The sequence below is a fragment of the Asparagus officinalis genome, chromosome 5, assembly GCF_001876935.1.
Source record: "Asparagus officinalis chromosome 5, Aspof.V1, whole genome shotgun sequence".
NCBI lineage: Eukaryota > Viridiplantae > Streptophyta > Magnoliopsida > Asparagales > Asparagaceae > Asparagus > Asparagus officinalis.
In genome coordinates this window covers 126,000,864-126,023,727 of record NC_033798.1, presented here as the reverse complement: position 1 = coordinate 126,023,727, position 22,864 = coordinate 126,000,864, and the positions used below count along the sequence as shown (strand labels likewise).

General features: G+C 42.8%; 1 protein-coding gene across 1 annotated transcript; it reads left to right on the top strand.

Annotated features, from left to right (window-relative positions):
- Positions 674 to 4,007, top strand: LOC109842568. The gene is made up of 10 exons (XM_020411427.1): positions 674 to 956; positions 1,648 to 2,199; positions 2,272 to 2,442; positions 2,538 to 2,597; positions 2,667 to 2,846; positions 2,913 to 2,984; positions 3,061 to 3,132; positions 3,213 to 3,353; positions 3,430 to 3,455; positions 3,825 to 4,007. The coding sequence occupies exons 1-10, from the start codon at positions 674 to 676 to the stop codon at positions 4,005 to 4,007; spliced, it is 1,740 nt and encodes a 579-aa protein (XP_020267016.1).

Below are 22,864 nucleotides of genomic sequence, written 5' to 3'. Positions count from 1 at the left end.
TTTCTGTTCGGAGATCATATTGAGGATCCTGCTAAGTTGATTCTTACCGAGGAGCATTGGCTGAATCATGACGAAGGAGCTCTCCTGTATATTCCTTCCATTCCTCGTCAGTATTTTTTCACTCATTTGGAGGGACAGGCCGTAGAGAGACAGATGTCTTGGCGTCTTACCGATGATGCTGATCGAGTTCATTGTGGGTACACATCCCAACATAAGACTCCTGGTTCGGTTGGGTATCATTATATTCGCGGTCTTCGACACTCCTGGTTCGGTTGGGTATCATTATATTCGCGGTCTTCGACCAGGGATTATGGGTCTTAATACCGCATCCCCAGGCGAGGTATCAGCAACCGCTCCTACTGTGAAGAACCGTCTGGCTCATCTTGGGAGGAGGTTACCTCCACCAGATTTTAGATGCTATGGTTGGGCTTTCTCACAACCCAAGGGATGGTGGACGCGCATGACCAGCTACGTGTTGGGACGTTGGGAGAATGATCTGAAGAGCAGTGGGTTGTACGCACCTATACGAGCCACTATGTACGGACTCCCGGTCAGCTGCCGCCATTTCTTGGCTTTGTTGGAGACATATATCCCCGATAGCAACACATTTCTGACTAGTGGTGGGGAGTTGGGGATGGCCTTGCATGAGATGCACCAAGTTTCTGGCCTTCCAATGGGGGATTGTCCATACCAGGAGTACTTCCCCTCGAACCAGCAATTGGAGTGGCTGAAGAAGGATGCTCCCGATATGTACGATACTCTTTGGGATCTTGCCTGCCATTACCACACCTCTCTGATTAAGGTTTCTACTCAAGCGAAGAGGAAAAGGCAGATCAGCTTGAAGCAGTTTGCTGTCTATTTGTTCCAGAATTTGGATCGTGAGTTAGATGTTTTGACACCTACCGCCGTTAATGAGTTGATGGAGAAGGCTGAGGCTCGCTCTTATACCATTGCCAGTGCTGAGGGAGCTTTTCCTGTAGGAACCAAGTTTCGTTCGTTCCTTGGTCGTGCACAGAAGTCCATTGAGCCCAGGACTCTGCTAGCAGGCTATCTTGCCCTCTGGTTGAAGAAGTGTGTCGTTCCGTATCAGCTTTCAGACGCCTTACCTCTCGAGGTGCTCTTCCCTGCAGTTCAGCTAGCTTATGGGAGGGAGCTTTCCCTGCTCCCAGCGATGATTGCTGGTATCCATTGTGGGCTTAGGCATCTGGTCAATGGTTTTGCGCAGGTGGGTTCCGAACCGTCGGCCGAGCTTATTTGTGTGAAGGTCGAGCTTCCTTATGCGTATCTGATGGCGTGGCTTGTTCTTCACCGTCCTGACTTGATGTCGGCGCCCAGCACTGTTGATGCCCCTGTTCCTTTCATGCAGCTGTTGGATAGGAGCAGATGGCTCGGGAAAACATTCAGTGATGTACAACGAGAGCTTCAAGTTCGTACGAGCTGGGAGTTCTTCAAGTGTTTTCCTCGCTTTTCGGGTCGCTATGGTGATGTGCTGATTGATGAGGAGAAACCCAGAACTAATCGGACTGCTCTTGACGTTGGTTGTTTCCGCTGGTTGGTAAACATCCGCGTTGGGTATCTCGTTCTCCGGGTGAAGAATCGTTGCCACATAGAGCTGCAAGTGGTTCCTTTCTGCCAATGAGTCCATAGGCGTGAGGAGTCTTTCAGAGTTGCAGTCTGAGCACTTGGTTCAAGTCACTATGATGGCTGCTCGTAAGGCTGAGCTTGCTAGGAAACAGGGGAAGAAGCCTGCCAAACCTTCTCTCTCGAGCAGAGACAGGATGGAGGACGATGAAGAGCTCCTTCCTACTGATGATGAGGACGAGACTTCTGAGGAGGAGTATGTGGATATAGATACTGACGAAGAAGAACTTAATGCGGGTTTGTTATGCTCTTTGGTCTTCTTTCTCAACCTCAATTGGTATCAACGAAAGGTCTTATTCACTTATCCTAACGAAATGACTCTTATCACCCCAGGTAGGACAGTCGATGAGCATGAGTCGCTCGCTTCTCGTTATTCGAGATCCAGGCCTAGCGGCAAAGCTCCTACACAGGTTGAGACGCGTGGCAAGTCTGTGCACGAACGACCCGTTGGTTCTATGAGGGCTGGTATTCCGAAAAAGAAGAAGACCGCTCATAAACCACACGTTGGTCGGCGCCCCTATGGAGTGGATTTAGGAGACATCGCCGACGGAGAGGAAGGTAATATTTTATTATCTTATTGCTTTAAGATAGTTTACCTTCTGGGATTCATAATCATGTTTTATGTTCCAGGACACTATGAAGAGGGCGAACTCCCACCGGATCCTGTATTCCCTGGTTCTGATAATCTGGATAGCTTCATGCAGCAGATGTGTGACGCTATTCGTGACGATTCCATGGATGTCGATGCGAACATTGATACTGAGCAGGTGAATAGTATTGAGCCCACCATTCCATGTTCAGGTATATCTAAATCCGATGACACCCTCCTCGAGTAGTATTTAGAAGAGTTAGGGAATTCATGATTCATCATTTTTTTGTGCTTCGCTTTCTTTCAGGTAACTTGAAGAACCCAAGCATGGATATTGGGGAAAAAGAATTTTCTGTTCCTTCTGCAGGTACCTCTGAGCTTTTCCTTCTTTTCCCATCTTCTTATACATATATCCAACACTTAAATTATTCTGCAGATGTCGTGATAGAGAAGCCAGTTGAGGATGAGGCCTTTCATGATGTAGGTTTCGAGGAACAAGGGTGTGCTTCTGCACCAAGTTTCTCGGGACCCGACATTGGATTATTAGTCGACATGCTGGCTGAACAGGCCACCAGAGGAACCGTGGGACCACCCTTTGAGAGTGATTCATTCACAGGTATATATCTGATTCCCTTCATTTTGCCTGATCTTTTGTCTGACTAACGAAGGATTAATATCACAGTACCAGTCATTGGGACTGATTCAGTAATGATCCCCGGCATATCTAGTTTCCCTCGGAGTGACGGACTTGCAGGTATGCATACGATCTAGGACGTCGTGCTCCTTTTCATTTGTTTGATTTTCTGACTAATAGACGTGTGTAATCATAGGACCAGCCACCGGGACCGATACTCTTATGACTCCTGGCATTCCCCGTGTACCTGAGGACGATGGACTTGCAGGTATGCAGATGATCTTATCATCCCGATTCTCCTTATTTGTCTAAATTTCCATTTTGACTAATAAAGAAGTGTAACTATAGGACCAGCCGTTGTGCCTGATGCCACTACAGTTTCTGGGACGGATAGTTTGCCTACAGGGGTTGATATACCCTCCATGACTACTCCTGCCGGTATCTCGGAGCCTGTCAGACCTCAGCCCGAGGGGACCTCCGTTGGTGTTGGTATGCTCGGAATTTGTCTTTAAATTTTTCTTATCGTATTCGATGATCTCTTAGCTTTCCACACTGTTGCTTGTAGGATCTCGATCATCTCTATATGAGCATGTCCGCGTCCTTTTGGTCGATACCGATCCCGACAAAGACATTTTTCGTACAGACCTCGGCTTTTTTACTGCCTTTTTTAACGGCATGATCGAGAAACTTCTTCATCGAGGATATTATTTCGATCAGTTCAGGCGTTCCTTTTCTCGCTACATGACGATGATCAGAGAAGAAGGGTATCCAGAGTTGGCCGATTCCTTCACCGCCGATTTTACTGTTCTGGAGTCGGAGATCCGAGAGTTGAAGGAACTGAAGGCTAATGGAGCTTCTTCCTTCGTGTCCTCTCAGATGGAGCATAGGCTGGCACAGTGGCGCGACCTGAGATCTTCCATTGGCAGTGAGCTTCAGTCACATGAGCATTCTGTTGCGCAGCTGGTGGCTACTGTGGCGAGGAAGGATACAGATAGAGCCGGGTTACTCAGCTCTTTGGATTCCGGCCGCGAGGAAATGGCTAGGTTGAAGGAGGCCTTGAAGCACGCCGAGGAGTCCGTTACTATTATTGCAGAAGACCTGGCTGGATTAGAGCGTTCTCGTGGACAGGACTCGAGAAGCTAGGATCTACACAGGAGAAATTAATGAAGCTGAAGAATGAAGCCGTGAAGATCTTGAGCAGTTCTGAAGAATCTGTCCGAGCTGGTCTGCAGGCAGAACTTGAGCAGAGTTATATAGATAGGCTTTCTAGTTTAGAGTCTCATGTTCTTAGCCGCCAGCTGCCTTCGGGCTAACGAGCTTTTTATTGTATGCTTTGACTTAATCTATTAATAGAGACTCTGTATTTGATTCCTTTATGATATTTTGAACCCAGCGATGATAAGATATACAGGATTTTTGGCAAACCCCCAGCCATCAACGAGTTTGATATGCCTTTACCGATTATCGTTTGAATCGGGCTAGCATGCGGATTATCTAAATCCGTTCCACATGTAACGTTGTGCTAAGAGAGTGAATTCTCTGAGACTTTGTGCTATGATGTCGAATACATAGGCTTCGCCCTTGTTACGGGAATAGGCTACCCGGCAACACGTGTTAGGTGTTGACTCATCCCTACTTAGGCTTCGGGATAAAATTCCCCAAGTCTAGACCTTGGTGTCTTTTTCAATTGGTGAAAGACTAAACCGGCATGCGTGTTAGATATAGACTTTGGGATTTTTGGCAAACCCCCAGCCCTCAACGGGTTTGACGTGCCTTTACCGATTACCGTTTGAATCGGGCTAGCATGCGGATTGTCTAAATCCGTTCCGCATGTAACGTTGTGCTAAGAGAGTGAATTCTCTGAGACTTTGTGCTATGATGTCGAATACATAGGCTTCGTCTTTGTTACGGGAATAGGCTACCCGGCAACACGTGTTAGGTGTTGACTCATCCCTACTTAGGCTTCGGGATAAAATTCCCCAAGTCTAGACCTTGGTGTCTTTTTCAATCGGTGAAAGACTAAACCGGCAACGCGTGTTAGGCGTAGGCTTATCTCTATTCAGGAGTTGAGATAAAATTCCTCGTGCACAAAGTGCCCAGATTGGAAGTTGAGAATTGTGTCTTTTCTAAGAACAAAGACAGACTGGAAATTGGGAGAGGAAGAATTTTATATTCTATCTACAGTTGGAAAGGAAACTGAAGGTGAGATCTCCACCCCCAGAATCCGCAAAGATGAAACTAAGAGTGGGATCTCCACTCTGAGAATCAGAAAGATTCAAACGACCCTAACTTTTATAGGATTGGTCATTTGAATCAAAAGAATCCCTCATTCATTGAGGAGAAAGCCCAATTTCGACCCTAACTTTTATAGGTTTGGTGGAAAAAAGAACAAAGGTAGACTTTCGTTTATCGAAAAGGAATGACTCGGTCTTAGTCTTAACTATTTGTAGGCTTGACTAAGTGAGATTGGGAACAATCCTAACTTTTATAGGTTTGATTGTCCGAACTGAAAGTGGACCTCTCGTTCATGGGAGGAATCGAGAGGGGAATTTGGCTTTGGCCCTAACTTTTATAGGTTTGACCTGAAAGCAAAGAGAGTGAAATACAGGTAGCAATAAAAATGCCAACTCGTACTACCACTCACGGGGGGACTTCAATGTTAAGTGATTAAGACCTAACATGTTGAGTCTGAGAGTTGCCGATGACTGGCGGGTAGAAATTTTGGTGAATCTCCCGTTGATTAATTTGATCAGCGGGTGATTTGGTGAGGAAAAATTAACCTGTTAAAGGATTGGATCTCATCTCATCAAAATAACTCATGAGAGTTAGAGAATTTGATAATAAGAAGAAATATTCCGACATTCAGAATTCGAACGGGGCTTTCTTATTCATCACTTCTACAATGATTGGGTTATCCCTAAGAATACCACATATGGCATTCTTCCAGGAACTTCCCGATACATTGGTTATCCTGAAGATGCTAAGGATAGTATTTTTTCAGGAACTTGCCGTTTATCGGCATCATAAGCCGGTCGCCGTCCTTGGTGACTAGGCGATATGCGCCACTCGAGTAAACCGTCTCTACTACGAATGGTCCCTCCCATTTGGGTTCAAATTTACCCTTCTTCTTAGAGTTAAGGATCATAGGCCGCCTTTCTGCTAGAACCAAATCCCCTTCTTTGAAGCTCCGTTGTCGAACCTCGAACCTTTTTGTCAAAAGCTCTAGAGATTCTGGCTTGGTAGAATTCGATATGCTGTTGAGCTTCTAAACGCTTCTCATCTAGCCTTTCAAGTTCTTCAAGGCGCTTCTGATGTTGCTCTTCGGTCGTCATTTGAGTCGCGAGGGCAATTCGAAGTGACGGGATTTGAATCTCCAATGGAAGAACTGCTTCACATCCGTATACCAGTGAATATGGGGTCGCTCCCGTTGGTGTGCGCACCGTGGTGCGATAGGCCCATAGAGCCGCACCAAGCTTATCATCCCAGTCTCGTTTATTAGCTTTCACGAGTTTCGACAAAAGCTTTATGATAGTCTTGTTGAAGGCTTCGGCTAATCCATTCGCTGTAGGATTGTAAGCTGTCGACGAGATGTCCTGAATTTTGAACTTTTCGCAAAATTTGATGAACGCATTGCTGGGATTGTAAGCTGTCGACGAGATGTCCTGAATTTTGAACTTTTCGCAAAATTTGATGAACGCATTGCTGACGAATTGAGGACCGTTGTCATGTATGATTCGTCTCGGGACACCATGCCGGTAGATGATATGGTGCTTGATGAATGCAATGACATTGCTCGTTTTGACTTCTCTGAGAGGAACCGCTTCAGCCCATTTGGAGAAGTAGTCGGTAATTGCCAGGATGAACCGATCACCTTTGACTGACGGGGGATTTATAGGACCAACAATATCCATTCCCCAGGTCTCAAACGGCCAAGACATAACCGAAGGATGCAGGTGCTCCGGAGGTTGATGCATATAATTTGCATGTACTTGACACGCATGACATTTTCATGCATACGCGACTGCATCACTCATCATGAATAGCCAAAAATATCCCATTCTTCTGATGCGGTCATAAAGCTTGGGGCCAGGTTGGTGTGCGCCACATTCTCCTTCATGTGCTTCTCTAAGGACTTCTTCAGCTTCCTTAGTTGATAAGCAACGTGCTAGCAACCCATCGTACCCCCTGCGGTATAGCGTTCGATTCTCCGTATTATAGTAGAATCTTGATGCTCTTCGTCGGATTGAATCTCTTTCCTTCACGTCTTCTGGCAAGATTCCATGCAAGACGTAATCGATGATGGGGAAACGCCAATCTCGGGGCTCGAACTCAACTTGAGTTGAATGTGTTTCCTTAATATCTTCTTCTTCGCCATCTTCATCATAAATTAGCACTAGGAGTTGGTGAGTCCTTACTGTAACAAACTGTTTTGTTTCAGGAGGCTGTGCCAGGGATACGGCTAATGCCGCTAACGCGTCTGCGTAGGTATTCTGCAACCGTGGAATATGTTCGATAAAGAATCCTTCGAATGATTCTGCCATCTCCACTGCCATCTTATGGTATGGTATTAAATCCTGGCTTCGGACCTCGTACTCTCCCTGAACTTGTTTAACTGTCAGTTGAGAATCACCGAAGGCTTTGAGATACTCAACCCCCAGTTCTTTGGTGAAACCGAGTCCTATGAGTAATGTATTATATTCGGCTACGTTATTTGAGCACGGTTCGGTCAATGAGTAAGCTCGAGGCATCACGTGTTTTCCTGGGGAAACTAAGATAACTCCAACTCCGGAAGAAATCTTAGAACCTCCAGGAGCACTTGCTACATTAGCTACTCGTGAAGCGCCGTCGAAGTACAAACGCCATACTTGCTGGTGCGAAGTTGCGTTGACTTCGTGGGTTTCATCGGGTAGGTCGTCATATATCTCGGCGGTATCCATAGTTGGATTAGCTGCCAGGAGATCACAGATGGCCTGTCCTTTTACTGACTTCTGTTATTTAAAATGTAAGTCATATTAGGACAAGAGTAAGGCCCATTTTGCTAACCGCCAGTTCATGAAAGCTGGTTGAGTCATGAATACTCGGACTGGGTTAACTTTAGAGATGACATAAATGGTCTGTCCAACCAGGTAATGCCGCATCTTCTGAATAGCGAACACTAAAGCGAGGCATTCTCTCTCAATCATAGGATATCGAGATTCAGCGCCTACCATGGTTCGGCTTAAATAATATACCGCCTGCTCATGACCGTTATCATCATCTTGTGCAAGTAATGCACTTAATGAGTGGCTCGTCGCCTTGACATAAATCAAGAACGGTTTGCCTGATTTCGGTGCGTCCTCTGAGCTCCTTGAGGTTTCTCGGGGGCTGCAATTCATTAATTGCCTTTACCTTATCAGGGTCGATGTGAATACCTTTGGTGGTGACGACAAATCCCAGGAATTTACCACTGGACATTCCGAGGAAAGACTTGGTAGGATTCATTTTCAATTGATGGGCTCGCATTAAGTCGAACATGGTCTTCAAGTCCTTAATGTGATCTTTCTTATCACGACTTTTCACGACCAAATCATCCACGTAGCATTCGACAGTCTTCAGAAGATGCTCCTGAAAAATCTTTGACATGGCTCGCTGATATGTGGCACCTGTATTTTTTAAGCCGAAGGGCATGACCGTGTAGCAGAAAACACCGAGGGGTGTTCTAAACGCGGTATGCTTTTCATCATCTGGATGCATCTTTATTTGGTTATAACCAGAGAAACCATCCATGAAAGACATCCTCTCGAACCCACACGTATTGTCAATGATGACATCTGTGATGGGAAGGGGGAAGTCATCTTTTGGGCAGGCAACATTGAGGTCTCTAAAGTCGATACAAACACTGATCTTCCCGTTCTTCTTAAGGATCGGGACGATATTGGCAAGCCACTCTGGATGCTGCTCTTCCCTGACGAAGCCCGAGTCAATAAGCTTTTTAACTTCGGCCTCGATTGCTTCCATCATTTGCGGACGAAACCGTCTTTTTTGTTGTTTGATAGGTTTGACATCCGACTTGATATTGAGACGATGCACTGCTACGTTTGGATCGAGTCCTAGCATATCTTCATAATTCCAGGCGAACACATCGATGTACTCCCTGATAAGAGAGATTAACTCTTCTTTCTCTTCCGGTGGGAGGCTGTCGCTAATGAATATAGGCTTCGGATTATCTTCGCTACCCATATTCACTTGGAGTACTTGATCTTCGGTAGGAGGCTCCCTTTGCTCAAACCTATCGCCGTACTGCATGTTTAGGTGATGAACCCAAGGATCTTCCCAAGTCGGCATCTGATCGTCTTCCTCTATTGTGGTAGGATCGACTGTAACCATGTTCGACATCAACTTTTTGAACATTTCACCAATACTAGTGTCGGAATCCCAAACTGAAGAATCAGAAGAGTACCCGTTTCTAGCTTTGTTAGCAATTTGATCAATGACTTGCCAGCAACATTCGTCGTCGGATGAGGAGACATAACCTAAACCTCTCTTGTGGCGATAATAATCATCGGGTTTCCCTTTTGGTACATAGGCCATTCGAGGTGGAACTCGCGGACCTCGACCAAAGCAAAGACCCTCTCCTAACGTGAAATCATATCCATATTTTTCCATTAGATCACGCGCTTTTGCGTTATATCTAAATAGATGAGGGGCAGGTTTATCTTCATTGTCTTCTTCTTCCAAGAAGTGGTCGGGTATCGGAGATTTTCTTCCTTTACCATAGACGATTTCCTTTCCACCCCCTGTCCCTGCGGGGATGACAAGTGTCGTTCCGCACGTATCCTGTACCTGTTTTTTCGTCATACAAAATGATTGAAGTGGCATATATAAGTCAGGGTTATCATAAAGCTCTTTAGTGACATTATCAAGACACATCGAGTACTCTAAATCATCGTTTATTGATAGTTCTTCGACAAGTTGCCAATTACAACTACTTTCCGATGATTCATCATCGTCAAGATTGATTACAATGGGTACAATGTCATTAAGTACAAAACCACCATCATAATCAAACCCAGCTTCGGTATCAGCTTCATCACCGCTGTCCGTTCCTTGGGCCGATGGTTCAGTATCGGACTCAGCACCGTATAGAAGGGAATCAGTGAAATAGTTCTCCAACCCTTTAAACGGTTGCTTATCCGCGACCACCGTCTTGACTTCGTTATTTGTATCCACATATTTGAGGCATTGGTGAAGAGTTGACGAGACTATAAGATTGCCGTGGATCCAAGGTCGACCCAACAGTAAATTATAGGATGTTTCCGCGTCAATCACGTAGCAGGTAACTTCTGACTTTAAATCTCCGATCTGGCACTTTATCCGAATCTTTCCCAAGGGTCTAGACCCACTGGTGTTGAATCCATATATCGTAGTGCCCGTGGATGTTAGCTTACTTGCCGGTATTCCGAGATTATGCATCAATCGGAATGGCATGATACTGACAGCGGAACCCGGATCGACTTGGATCCGGTTGACAACGCTGGAGCCAATGTGGCCGGGGAAGAGTTCTTCGTCTGCATGTCTTCTTTGGTGAAAGAGATGCAGGGAAAACGGTGTGCCGTGAGATTACAGTGTTGAACTGACGGTTCCGGTTCTTCAGACGACGGCTTGATTCGAGTCAAGAAAGCTTCAGAGTCGCTCAAGGCTTCCTGCAATGCTTTCCTTGTGTCCTTTGAAAGACGCAATAATTCGTACAGGGTTATCCTAGCTGGTATATTAGCTAACTGCGCCATGATGTCAAAATGAGGCGGAGAGCTTGCACTTCCCGGTTTGTCTCTTCCAATCGGATGATTGAATCGAGACTGCCTCGGGTTTTGGACTTCTTGGCGTAGAGGTTCTTTCCCTTTCTCCTTTTGCTGGACTTTCTCCATGGCTACTGGCGTTGGGGGAGTTGCGACAATTCCCAGTTCTGCTAACGTCTTGGAGGGAACGGTTTTGGTTGTCCCCTGCTTAGCCAGTTGCTCAGAAGCATCCGGATATTTGTAGTGATATTCATTCCCGCTTCGGGTTACAAAGGCCTCCTGTTCATCTTCAGAAAGCGGGAAGGCTGGAATTTCCTCGTCGTCTTCTCCTGGAATAGCAAAAGATCCATAACAAGACTTGCCTTTTCCTTTTGACCTTTTCTTGGAAGAGGCTCCAGTCCATTGTTCATCTCCAATCAAATCTGGATGAACCCAAAGAATCTCACCATTCGGGGCTGTGTGTGGTACAAGTCCTTTCTGGCACTGTTTGTGAGGATCATCGTTCACGGTCTTCACTGCTGCATTTATTACCGGCTCATGCTGGAACCAGTTCAAGGGAACAAAACCGAAGCTAATCGATACTGCATTTGCGCCCACCTTCTTCTCCTTAGGTTGCTTCATAGTAATGACCCCGACATCGATTAGAGCTTGGATCTTATCTTTAAGGGCGTAGCATGCCTTGGTAGGATGGTGCACTACTCTGTGAAATGCGCAGTATTTTGGATCACTAATTCTCTTAGCATCTTCCTGATCCTGGACCGGAGGCAATTTGATCTTGTTATTCTCTATGAGGTATTTGAAGATGCCGGGAACTTCATCCTCTTTGAACGAATAAACTTTTGGGAACTTCGGCTCCGAGGCCTTTTGCTTCTGGGGATGTTGTTGCCACCTAGATTGTTGAGGTGCCTTTTGTTGCTGCTGTTGCGGTTGCGCTTGCACCTCGAATGTTTGGTTTGCGTCCACAGCATTCGCTTGTGCTTTTCCCTTACCCTTAGGGACAAAGTTCTGTTGCGGAGCGTTATTTGTTATTTGACCTCTTTCCGCTTTCTTCCTTTTAAGGAATCTTTCGGCTCGTTCTCCTCGCACTTTCAAGTCCTTCCAGGTCTTTGGTGGTGCCATTCCCATAGCTTCGAGGATGTCCAATGAAAGATTATTGTGACAGGTTTCGAGGATAAAATCTTCGCTGATCGGATCCCTGCAGTTCATCGCTTTGTTTCGGAATCTCTTCACAAAGTTTTCGACTGTCTCACCATTTTTCTGCTTCTCGTTAAATAGTGTGCCGATCGAAATCTCGGTGTCGTCGTCGAAGAAGTTCGTCAGAAACATATCTTCCATGTCATCCCAACTGCTAATACTCCCCGGTTTTAGGCGACGATACCAATCGAAGGCTGCTCCGCGAAGAGTGCCAATGAATGACCGCACCATTAAGGGTTCATTCCCGGAGATTATTCCTAAGTGAGACTTAAAATATATCAAGTGTTGGGTAGGGGAACCCTTTCCATCAAACGGCGTAAAGTTGATTAAATTGAACTTTGCCGGATATGGAATTGATTCCCACTCCCTTGGGTATGGACATGGTATGCCGGACCTTTTCACTTCTTGAGCATTCATCAACGCGTTGATTTTGCTCTCCAAGTCCTTCATCTTCTTGTCTTCACTCGTACCTGTCTTCGAGTGGCTTTGGGGAGAGGTAACGTGGTCCTCTTTTACATTATCATCTACAGGACCACTTCCGTTGTCGTTGTTGCCGCACTAGATGCCGTGTCATCGGATGCTATAGCCGAGCAGGAATCTGAACCAGCATCTGACACCTCCTCTTCCAAAGGAAGTCCCTTTTGCATCCTTTGGTAATTCCTTCGCCTATTGGTCCCTGATCGCAATCGAGTCATACGCTGGGATACTTCGACAAACTGATCTGGGCTAAAGTGTCGTGTCGATTTCCCTCTGTCGGTCATATTAGCAGACACTTCTAAGAATTCGTCCTCTTGGTGGACATGCTTCTTCCTACGGAAACGCCTTGGCTTGGTCTCGGACGTTCTGGTGGAAATTCTCTCGAACACCGAAACTCTCCTTGGGGCTTTAGAACAGCAGCATTCCGACAATACCGCCTTGATTATGTTGGCACACGGACAGTGAGACTCCGTGTCTTGAGCGTCTCTCTTTCGAGACTTACCTGCACTTCCGGCTCTATAGTACAACTCGTCAGTTTGATAACTGGAGCAACCCATAGAGTGCTGGCATGACTTCCCAGGTATAACACCATCATCATCAGACGAATGTGCTTCCCTCTAGGGATACGACGCTTTATTAGCATTTTCAAAAGTCGCACGTTCAAGTTTACGCTTCTGCGAGCGTGAAAACCTAACGGGCTCCTGAACTTCGACCCACAATCCAATACGGTCGGTAACAGGGGCTTTCCCTCTGTTATATCTCTTGGGGGGATTGGTACGACCCCCAGTCTGGACTATTGTTTGGGGACCCTTCAATGGCCCCAATCGCTCCTTGACAGGTGCTTTACCTCGATCTTCTGGTAAAGGACCGAGGCGACCTTTCAAAGGAACTCTGGATCTTGTGGGACCCACGTTCTTACCTGACTCCGTCGTAGGTATAGGAACAGGGGAAACGGGATCTGGATTTGAAGAAGGCTGGACGGCAACTCCGTCCACTTTTGTCTTAGGTGCTGGTTTTGCCTTTGGCACCCACACCTGCTTGTGTCGGGGCGGCTTCTTGACTGTCTCCTCTTTTTGCATCTCTTCTGCTTTCTGCAGAAGGGCTCGGGCATGCGCGAGCAGTGCACGATGTTTCTTGATTCGCTCCTCGAGAGTAGAGCGAGTCTTCTGGACACGAACCCATTCGTTCATTTCTGTCTTGGAGGAGAGGTTGGTGGTTCGCCGTTGTTGTTCTTGGCGCTGCCTTGATTTCAGGTCCTCCGTGTAGCGGACTCCGTCCATCGACTCTGCGGCCTTGGCTAATTATCGTGCAAGGCGTTGACGACGTCTTTGACGCGCCCTCTTCGACAAGGTTGGAACGCCTTCAACAGTTGTCTTCGCAGCGGAGGGAAGATCTGAATCTGCAGCTTCGACCACGTTAGACGTCGTAGGAGCGTCGCGGGGAGTAAGTGCAGTTATGACGAGGGGATCTCGTATCTTCGAGCCGGCGGTCCCGCGAACATTTCTGGAAGAGGATGCCTTCCTGCGCCTGCTGGGAGAGGTGGATCTGGAGGAGGAGGAAGAGAGGTACTCTTCGAACTTCTGTTGATCGAACTCATATTCGATCTCTTCATTCACCCGGATCTTGAATGCCGGTTGCGTCACGACAGCCTCGGCAGCGAGGCTGTTGGCTCCCACTGTGGTCGCCAGTTTGTTTTCGGGGAAAGTTGCTGTTTTCATTGATTTTATTAAAACTTTTAAGCCTTACAAATAATTCAATACAACAAAAGAATTAAAAATTACAATTTCTTGAAAATAACCACAAGATCCGTTCGTGCGTCTCCTGCTTGCGTGGGTCTTTAGCGTTCCAATAATATTAATCCATGTATTTTTCGACTACCGAGGGATGTTCGCATATCCGTGGACTAAACCTGCTGCACTCACAATCAGGTTTATTAATCCTAGACTTCCGCTTCGATCGCGAGAATCAGAAACAGACAGCCGCTTATCTCGACCAAAAAGCGAGATAATTCTCTTCTCTAGAATTACCACAACTGATATACTAAGATTGATGCGGGATGTAGATCTGACGACTTTCATCTCTTGAGTTTGAAAGACTTTGATCACTCTAAAAGTTCCGCATGCCTCCCAGGTGTGTTCTTCCAAAATTCCCAGATCCTGATAAAAATGAGAGTATGCGGCTTTTTTATTTCAGCTTGAGGGTTCCGGCGTAAAACCCATCAAAGCCCCAATTCTGCCTTTGAGACACCCCCCAGTTGTTGCCCCATCTTTATCCCCGAGACACCCCTAGGGTGTTCCTTCCCTGTTTTTTTTTGTCGAAGTACCACTCCTTTGTCTTATTTCTCTTGTAGCCTTTTTCATGCGATGCCACCCATTTAGCGTGTTGTTCTCAAGTTTTTGGGCCTACACACCCTAGGGCTCTCTGTCTCGCTTTTGCGTGCCTGAAATACCATATATTCTGTCTACTACCCGCTCTTTTGCCTAACCTACATTTCAGCCATCTGGCCCTCCCTCTGTAGTCCCATTGACGAATTTCCTGTTATGGTGTATATGTCCGCTTCTGCTGTAAATTCTTCGTCCGAACTCGGATTTGAGTGATTCGAAGTGCGTTGGAAAGCCGACAAGGAGTTCTATCAGCTCCGATGGTTGGATCATCTGTAGAGTGAATGAGACACGAAGGGTATTGTTCCTTTTGTAAACATCGCGAGGCTCCCGATTATCCCGTACCTTCGTTAGTTCACGTAGTTCGTCGATTTACTTCAAGCGTTCATCGATATCAATCGAACTCCTGTGAATCGGATAGTGACGTTCATCGTCGTTCCTTAACACTGAGCTGTTCGTGGAGACCTATAGGCAATTTTCGATGCCTACAATAATATGTCCAAGCTGGTGGCCATTTAATTTTCATTGGAATAATTCCTTTACCTCTTGGTCCTCTAAAGTTTTGCTCCTTGTCTCTTCTATGTTGTGAGGTAACATCAATATTGCCTTCATTAATTGGTTCATTTGGAGTAGTAGTCACTTTATTAGGTGGGCGTTCACTTTGTGTTGCATTTGAAGTAGCAGTAGGTTCATTAGATTGGTGATGCGGCATAATTATGTACCAAAATTGCAAGTGCATAATTTATCAAGTTATAGTATAAAAAATATCGATCCCACGAGGAAGGTGATTTTAAGAGATTATTAGAAATGGTTCTTATGTTTTGTGCGTGACAATTAAGAATAAAGAATAAGTGTGATTGTGAATATATGCAAGAGACAATAAATTGAATTTTAGAGGAGAGAAGGAAGAATTAAAGAATAAATGAAATCACAAGGCAAGAAAGATGAATGAATAAAATCAAGAAATAAAACTAAGAATGAAAAGAAAATTTAAGAAAGTTAAGATGAAGGATTCAAAAGAAGTAAGAAATCTAGAATATAATCAACTAACCAATTTCATACAAAATATAAACTATTCTCTTTTTATCATATTTCAACTTAGATTTATTAAGCATAGATTATCAAACCATTTAAGGAAAATGTAACCTATCAAATTATCATCTAAGTCAAAATTACTATTCATGATAAGAACAACAACATGATAATAATCCTAGAATTCATAAGCATAACATATCAAACCATTTAAGGAAAACATAGATTATCAAATTCTTCTTCTACCGATTAGTTCTCTAGTTGATTATCCTAAACATGAACATTTTAAGTGTAAGAGAATAATTCATACAATATAAAAGAAATTAGACTAGTTTCATACAATTCTAAGATTCCTACAAGAATTAAATTCACATCTTAAGAAATAAAAACAAGAAAAAGAAGACTAATTACAAAATTAAAAAGAAAAGAAAAATCTAAACTATGAACAAGAAATAAATCTAATTACAAAGAAAATAAAAATCTAAACTACAAAATAAATTGCAGAAATTAAATGCAAGAAAAATAAATCTACTCTACAAATTAAAGTGCAAAAAGAAATAAAAAAGACAAGAAAATAAATCTACACTACAAGCATGAATTTAAATCTAACTAATAAGCAATAATAAAGAAATTACTAAAAAGAAATAAAAGAGAAAAGAAATGCAAACCTTCAAATTGCTCTTCATCTCCATCCTCATCATTCAACAAAGAGGAGAAAGAACAAATTTAAAGAGGAAAAAATTATTTTTATTAATTGCAACTAAAGTTACAATTTTTGGAAGGCCTTCTCAATTAAGAGTAGCCCTCCTCTCCAAAAGGAGTTTACAAAATTTTCACACTCCTAACCCCTCACTCTCTACCCCTATTTATAGTAATCTTCAAAGAATATGAGCCATTGGATTTGTCTTGAGCCCCAAGCAACAATCTCCACCTTTAAATTTGCTTTTTGTTCTTCTCTAGCTCAATCATAAGAGGCCTAATTAATTTTCATTTGATTTTCAAAGCTGCAGCAAAGTAAACAGTCCGGCCCACTTGAGAGAAAAATCCAAGTTGCATTGCATGAGGTCCAGCCCATTCATTATTTGATTTTCCATTCAAAACTGCAGCCGGCCCACAACTTCCAAATTCTGCAGCAAAATCGGCCCAGCAAGCTTCCCATTTGATTTTTTTAAAAACCGAAAGCAAGTCTCCAGGTCTATTCTCTGCCTAAGTCCGGTCTTCATTTGAGTATGCATTGGATTTTCGAAATAATCTCAAGTCCGGCCCTCTTCAAAATCCAGCTGCAACCACTTGTGATTTTCGGCCCATATTTGATTTTCCAAGTTGCAAGCAATTTTCGGCCCACACTTGATTTCTTGTGCAGCAACCAAATCCATTCAATTATTTTTGCATAAAAGTCCATTCCTTGCATGCAGCAGGTCCAGGTCCGGTCCACACTTGATTTTGAAAATCCAATCTCAAGCTGCTGTTCATTCCATTCATTTGAGAGACAAAAAATTAACAATGAAGCAATCAATAAGTCCGGCCCAATCAAGTTAAAAGCCTACTCTGCAGCACAAGGCCAGTTTTCATTGATTTTGAAAACCGAAAATGACATTCAATTTGTGAATAGGAATCAAATATTTGGGACATTTGGGCTTTTGGGCTTTTTAAAAATCAAATATTTCACTTGAGAAAAGAGATGAGATTTTTGGGATTTATTCTTCATTAACCTGCAATTAAAGATAAACGCAATTATTAGTGGTATATTTATTCATATAAAATAGATAATGAGGGTATAAAATTGTAATAAAATATGATTATCAAATACCCCCACACCTTAGTCTCGTGAGGGTTTGCAGTGAATATACCCACAAAATTCGGTCAACTTGCCAAGTTAAATAAGTCAGTAAATAACAGATTTTCCTTGATATATTTAAACATTCTAATTGAAGCTAGTTAATAATCAAGAAAACGTTTTTATATATAACTCCAATGTAAATCCCCTAGAAAATCTTTTTCATTATAGCAATACAAAACCAAGTCAAATCTTAGAAATTTAATTAAAAAGTTTTGAAAAGAACATGCCAACTCTTTGTTTTAAATAACTTTCAAGTCTCTTGATCAAAAATTGTTTTTCAAGACCATATATACAAAACAACAATAAAAACAATGGTTAGTGGTATATATATATATTTTTTTTTTCACTCTCTAATTCTTGGTGATTGTTTTCTATTTTAACGGGCTTTCTAAGTGACCATTTAACGAGTTTTGGGCCAATGAATCCCAACCCAATTGGGCTTAGGTCATTAAGTATAGAGATACTCCTTGGGTTTAATTGCTCAGTCAACTTAGGCTTTATAAGATAGAATCACCTTGAATTTAAGAGTTTTTTTTTTTTTTGTGGTGCCCATTTTTCGCACTCTTCTTTTATAAGGTTAGTTTTTTTTTAATATATATATGTGTAAGTATATATAGTCTTTAAAAATGTGTAAATCAAGATAACTTGAAAAAAATATTTCAACTCTAAGTTAAGCATGCAAAATTTTTATTATTTTTAATTAAAAATCTAAGGTAAGACTTAAGTAAAGTGTACTAGTTGAAAAATCATTTCTTAAGAATTTTATTTGGAGTTATCATAAAAGGTGAACTTGAATATGTCACTAACTATGAATTAGAAAATTTAAAATCTACCAATTTGATCAATTATTACTTAACTCTATTAATTTGGCAAGTGACAATATTTTTATAATTTTTTTTAACAAAAAGAAAGAAAAATACAACTAAAAAGGTCAAATAAAGAGGAAAATATGTATTTCTCACCCCCACACCTAAATTTTGCATTGTCCTCAATGCAAATTCGCTGAAGCACAAAGTAAAGCAGATAAAATTGAAGAACTTACAGTTGTTCGGTTGACAATGATGATAATGATCTGTAATTACTGTTAGTATGAGGATGAAGAAATCAAATAATTGTAAGTAATTATTTTTTTTTATTTTTTTTACCTATGTTACTTATTCAATTTTTTTTTTGTTTTTTAAGAAACAAATTTTTTTTTTAAACAAAAGAAAAATTAGTTTTTTTTATAGATAATGAGGTTCATGAAGAACCAACACCTCTTCCTCTCCGAGCGTAGAAAATTCTAAAAATGGTTTCAGACGTTGACCATTTATTTTAAAAATATTACCATTTTTAGGATTTTCTATCTCGACGGCTCCATGTGGAAAAACTTGTTTAACAAAAAATGGACCAGTCCATCTTAATCTTAATTTTCCAGGAAAAAGATGCAATTTTGAATTGTACAATAAAACTTTCTGTCCTGGAGAGAAATTTTTTCGCAAAATTGATTTGTCATGAAAAATCTTTGTTTTATCTTTGTAAATTTTTGAGTTTATGTATGCATCATTCCGAATTTCTTCCAACTCATTTATTTGGAGCAATCTGTTTTTACCTGGCGAGTCTGAGTCAAAATTTAACTATTTTATTGCCCACATTGCTCGATGTTCTAATTCTACTGGTAGGTGGCAAGCTTTCCCGAATACTAATCTGTATGGTGACATCCCCAAATTGGCTTTAAAAGCTGTTCTATACGCCCACAGAGCATCACACAATTTTACAGACCAATCTTTTCTGTTATGATTAACTGTTTTTTCTAAGATTTGTTTGATCTGCCTGTTTGTGACCTCTACTTGCCCACTGGTTTGGGGGTGATAAGGAGTTGACAATTTGTGTGTGATTGAATATTTCCTCATCAAAGCCTCGAAAGAACGGTTACAGAAATGTGTACCGTTATCACTGATGATCGCTCGAGGTACTCCAAACCGGGCAAAAATGTTCTCTTTCAAAAACTTGACAACGACCTTGTTGTCATTAGTTTTGCAAGCTACCGCCTCAACCCATTTTGACATGTATTCAACGACTACTAGAATGTAGACATTTCCAAAGGAATTTGGAAATGGTCCCATGAAATCGATACCCCACAGATCAAAAAGTTCAACGGATAAAATGGGTTGTAAAGGCATCATATTTCTCCTAGTGACCTTCCCTAAAAGCTGACAGCGGTTACAGGTTTTGCAAAACTCGAATGAATCCTTGAAGAGAGTGGGCCAATATAGCCCAGACTGGAGAACTTTTTCAGCTGTTTTTCTCGGGCCAAAGTGGCCCCCACAGGCTTGCTCATGACAGAAGGATAGAACACTCCTAGTTTCTTCAGTGGGAACACACCTCCTAAAGATCTGATCAGGACAGTATTTGAACAGATATGGATCATCCCAGTAAAAGTATTTTACTTGGGAGAGAAAACGGGATCTATCCTGTTTGGACCAATGAGAAGGGATCTGGTTCATGACTATGTAGTTCACAATGTCGGCGAACCAGGGAACAGATTGGATTTCTAGGAGTTGTTCATCTGGAAAATGTTCATTGATTGGAACGGTTGATGTTGGTGCATTTGGGAGTCGAGAGAGGTGATCTGCTACGGGGTTCTCTGTTCCCCTTCTGTCAAGAATTTGAATGTCAAACTCTTGAAGAAGGAGAATCCATCTAATGAGCCGTGCTTTAGCATCCTTTTTGGTCAAAAGATACTTTAGTGCGGCATGATCAGTGAAAACTTTGGTTAAGGAACCGATGAGGTAGGACCTGAATTTTTCTAAGGCAAAGACTACAGCTAAAAACTCTTTCTCTGTGACAGAGTAGTTTTGCTGGGCATCATTCAGAGTCCTACTGGCGTAGTAGATCACATGCGGTTTTCCATCAAACCGTTGTCCTAAAACAGCACCGATTGCAGAATCAGATGCATCACACATCAGTTCAAATGGTAAGGTCCAGTCCGGTGCATGAATGATAGGAGCTGTGGTTAGCTCCTTTTTCAGATATTCAAAAGCTTTGAGGCAGTCGGGAGAGAAGACAAATGATGTATCCTTGGCTAAGAGATTGGTCAAGGGTCTAGCAATTTTGCTGAAATCCTTGATGAAACGTCGGTAAAAACCAGCATGACCAAGAAACGATCTGACATCTTTGACAGTTTTGGGAGGAGGGAGATTGGAAATGAGATCTACCTTAGCTTTGTCCACTTCGATTCCCCTATTCGAAACTACATGTCCTAAGACAATGCCTTGTTTGACCATGAAATGACATTTCTCCCAATTGAGAGTCAGATTTTTCTCCCTACACCGTTCTAGGACCAGTTTAAGATGATGCAAACATTAGGAAAATGTGTCACCAAAGATGGAAAAGTCATCCATGAAAATTTCGAGAAATCGTTCTACCATGTCAGAAAAAATACTGATCATGCAACGTTAGAATGTGGCCGGTGCATTGCATAGGCCAAAAGGCATGCGTCGGTATGCGAATGTTTCATACAGGCAAGTGAAGGTGGTTTTCTCCTGATCTTCGGGAGCGATAGGGATTTGATTGTAACCTGAATATCCATCCAGGAAGCAGTAGAACTCGTGTCCTGCTAAACGCTCTAACATTTGGTCAATGAAAGGAAGAGGGAAGTGATCTTTCCGAGTGGCTAAGTTGAGCTTTCGGTAATCAATACAGACTCGCCATCCAGTTTGGATCCGAGTGGGAATCAACTCATTAGCCTCATTTTGGATCACGGTGATCCCAGATTTCTTTGGAACAACTTGGACTGGACTCACCCATGAACTATCAGAAATGGGATAAATAATCCCATGATCGAGACATTTCAGAATGTCTTTCCTAACGGCTTCTTTCATCACTGGGTTTAACCTACGTTGAGCATCTCTAGTAGGTTTGGCATCATCTATCAAATGGATTCGGTGTTGAACAATGGTTGGACTAATCCCTTTGATATCAGCCATGGTCCATCCAATGGCTTCCATATTCTCTCTTAAAACAGCTAAGAGAGCTTCTTTTTGACTGGTAGTCAACTCAAAAGAAATGATAACTGGTAAAGACTCGTTCTCCCCTAAGTAAGCATACTCTAAATTTTCGGGTAGAGGTTTGAGCTCTAACTTAGGGGGTTCCTCCACAGATGGGCGAAGCTGGACTCGGGGTTCTATCTCTAAAGGTTCTCGTTGCCAGCCAACAGCAAAAACATGATTGACCATCGGTTCTATCTCAAGTTCGTCATCAGAAAGCTCCTCAATCATTAAATCAGATGCATTTGAATCAGACTCACACTCTCCCTCTTGTTGTTCACTGGATATTCCTTGAATGAAATTCACTTCCATGGGTTCATCAGATGGATCACTAGGCTGTCTCCCTAAGTTAAAAATATTAAGATCAACAGTCATATTCCCAAAAGATAGTTTCATCTGACCGGTTCTACAATTTATCAAAGCATTTGAGGTGGCTAAGAACGGTCTTCCTAGAATGACGGGGATTTGACTTTTGAGATTGGAAACGGGCTGCGTTTCCAAGACAATAAAATCAACAGGGAAAATGAACTCTCCAACTTTGATCAGAACATCCTCTACCTCTCCTTTGGGAATTTTTACAGATCTATCAGCTAACTGTAGAGTGCATCTTGTAGGTTTAAGTTCTCCTACACCTAGCTGTTGATAGACCGAATAAGGAAGGAGGTTGACACTGGCTCCCAAGTCTAGAAGTGCCTTATCAATGTGAGTGTTACCTATGACGCATGGAATTGTGGGACAACCAGGATCCTTATATTTTAACGGCATTGGTTTCGAAAAGATTTCACTGAGGTTGGCAGCTAAGAAGACTTTCTTGGGGACATTGGTGGTTCTTTTCTTAGTGCATAAGTCCTTCAAGAACTTTGCATAAGAAGGGATTTGTTCGATTGCATCTAGGAGAGGGATGTTGATCTTGACCTGTTTGAATGTTTCTAGGATTTTCTCAACCTGCGGGGAGTTTTTCCTAGGTTTGAGTCTATCTGGAAAGGGGGCAACGGGCCTATACCTATCTAGATCAGGCTCAATCTCAAGTTCAGCATTTTGGTCATCGGAAGGAGTGTTTTGAATGGGAGAAGGGGTTTGATCCGGTGGCATTCTAACCTGATTGTCTATTTGTTTTCCTGATCGCAGTGTGTGAATTGCATTCAGTTGAGCTGGGTTGTTGGAACTGGATCCAGTGTCTTTAGGGTTTGCAACAGGTTGACTTGGAAATTTTCCTTTTTCTCTCTCACTCACGGCAGCGGCTAGTTGCCCAAGTTGGGTTTCTAACCGGGCT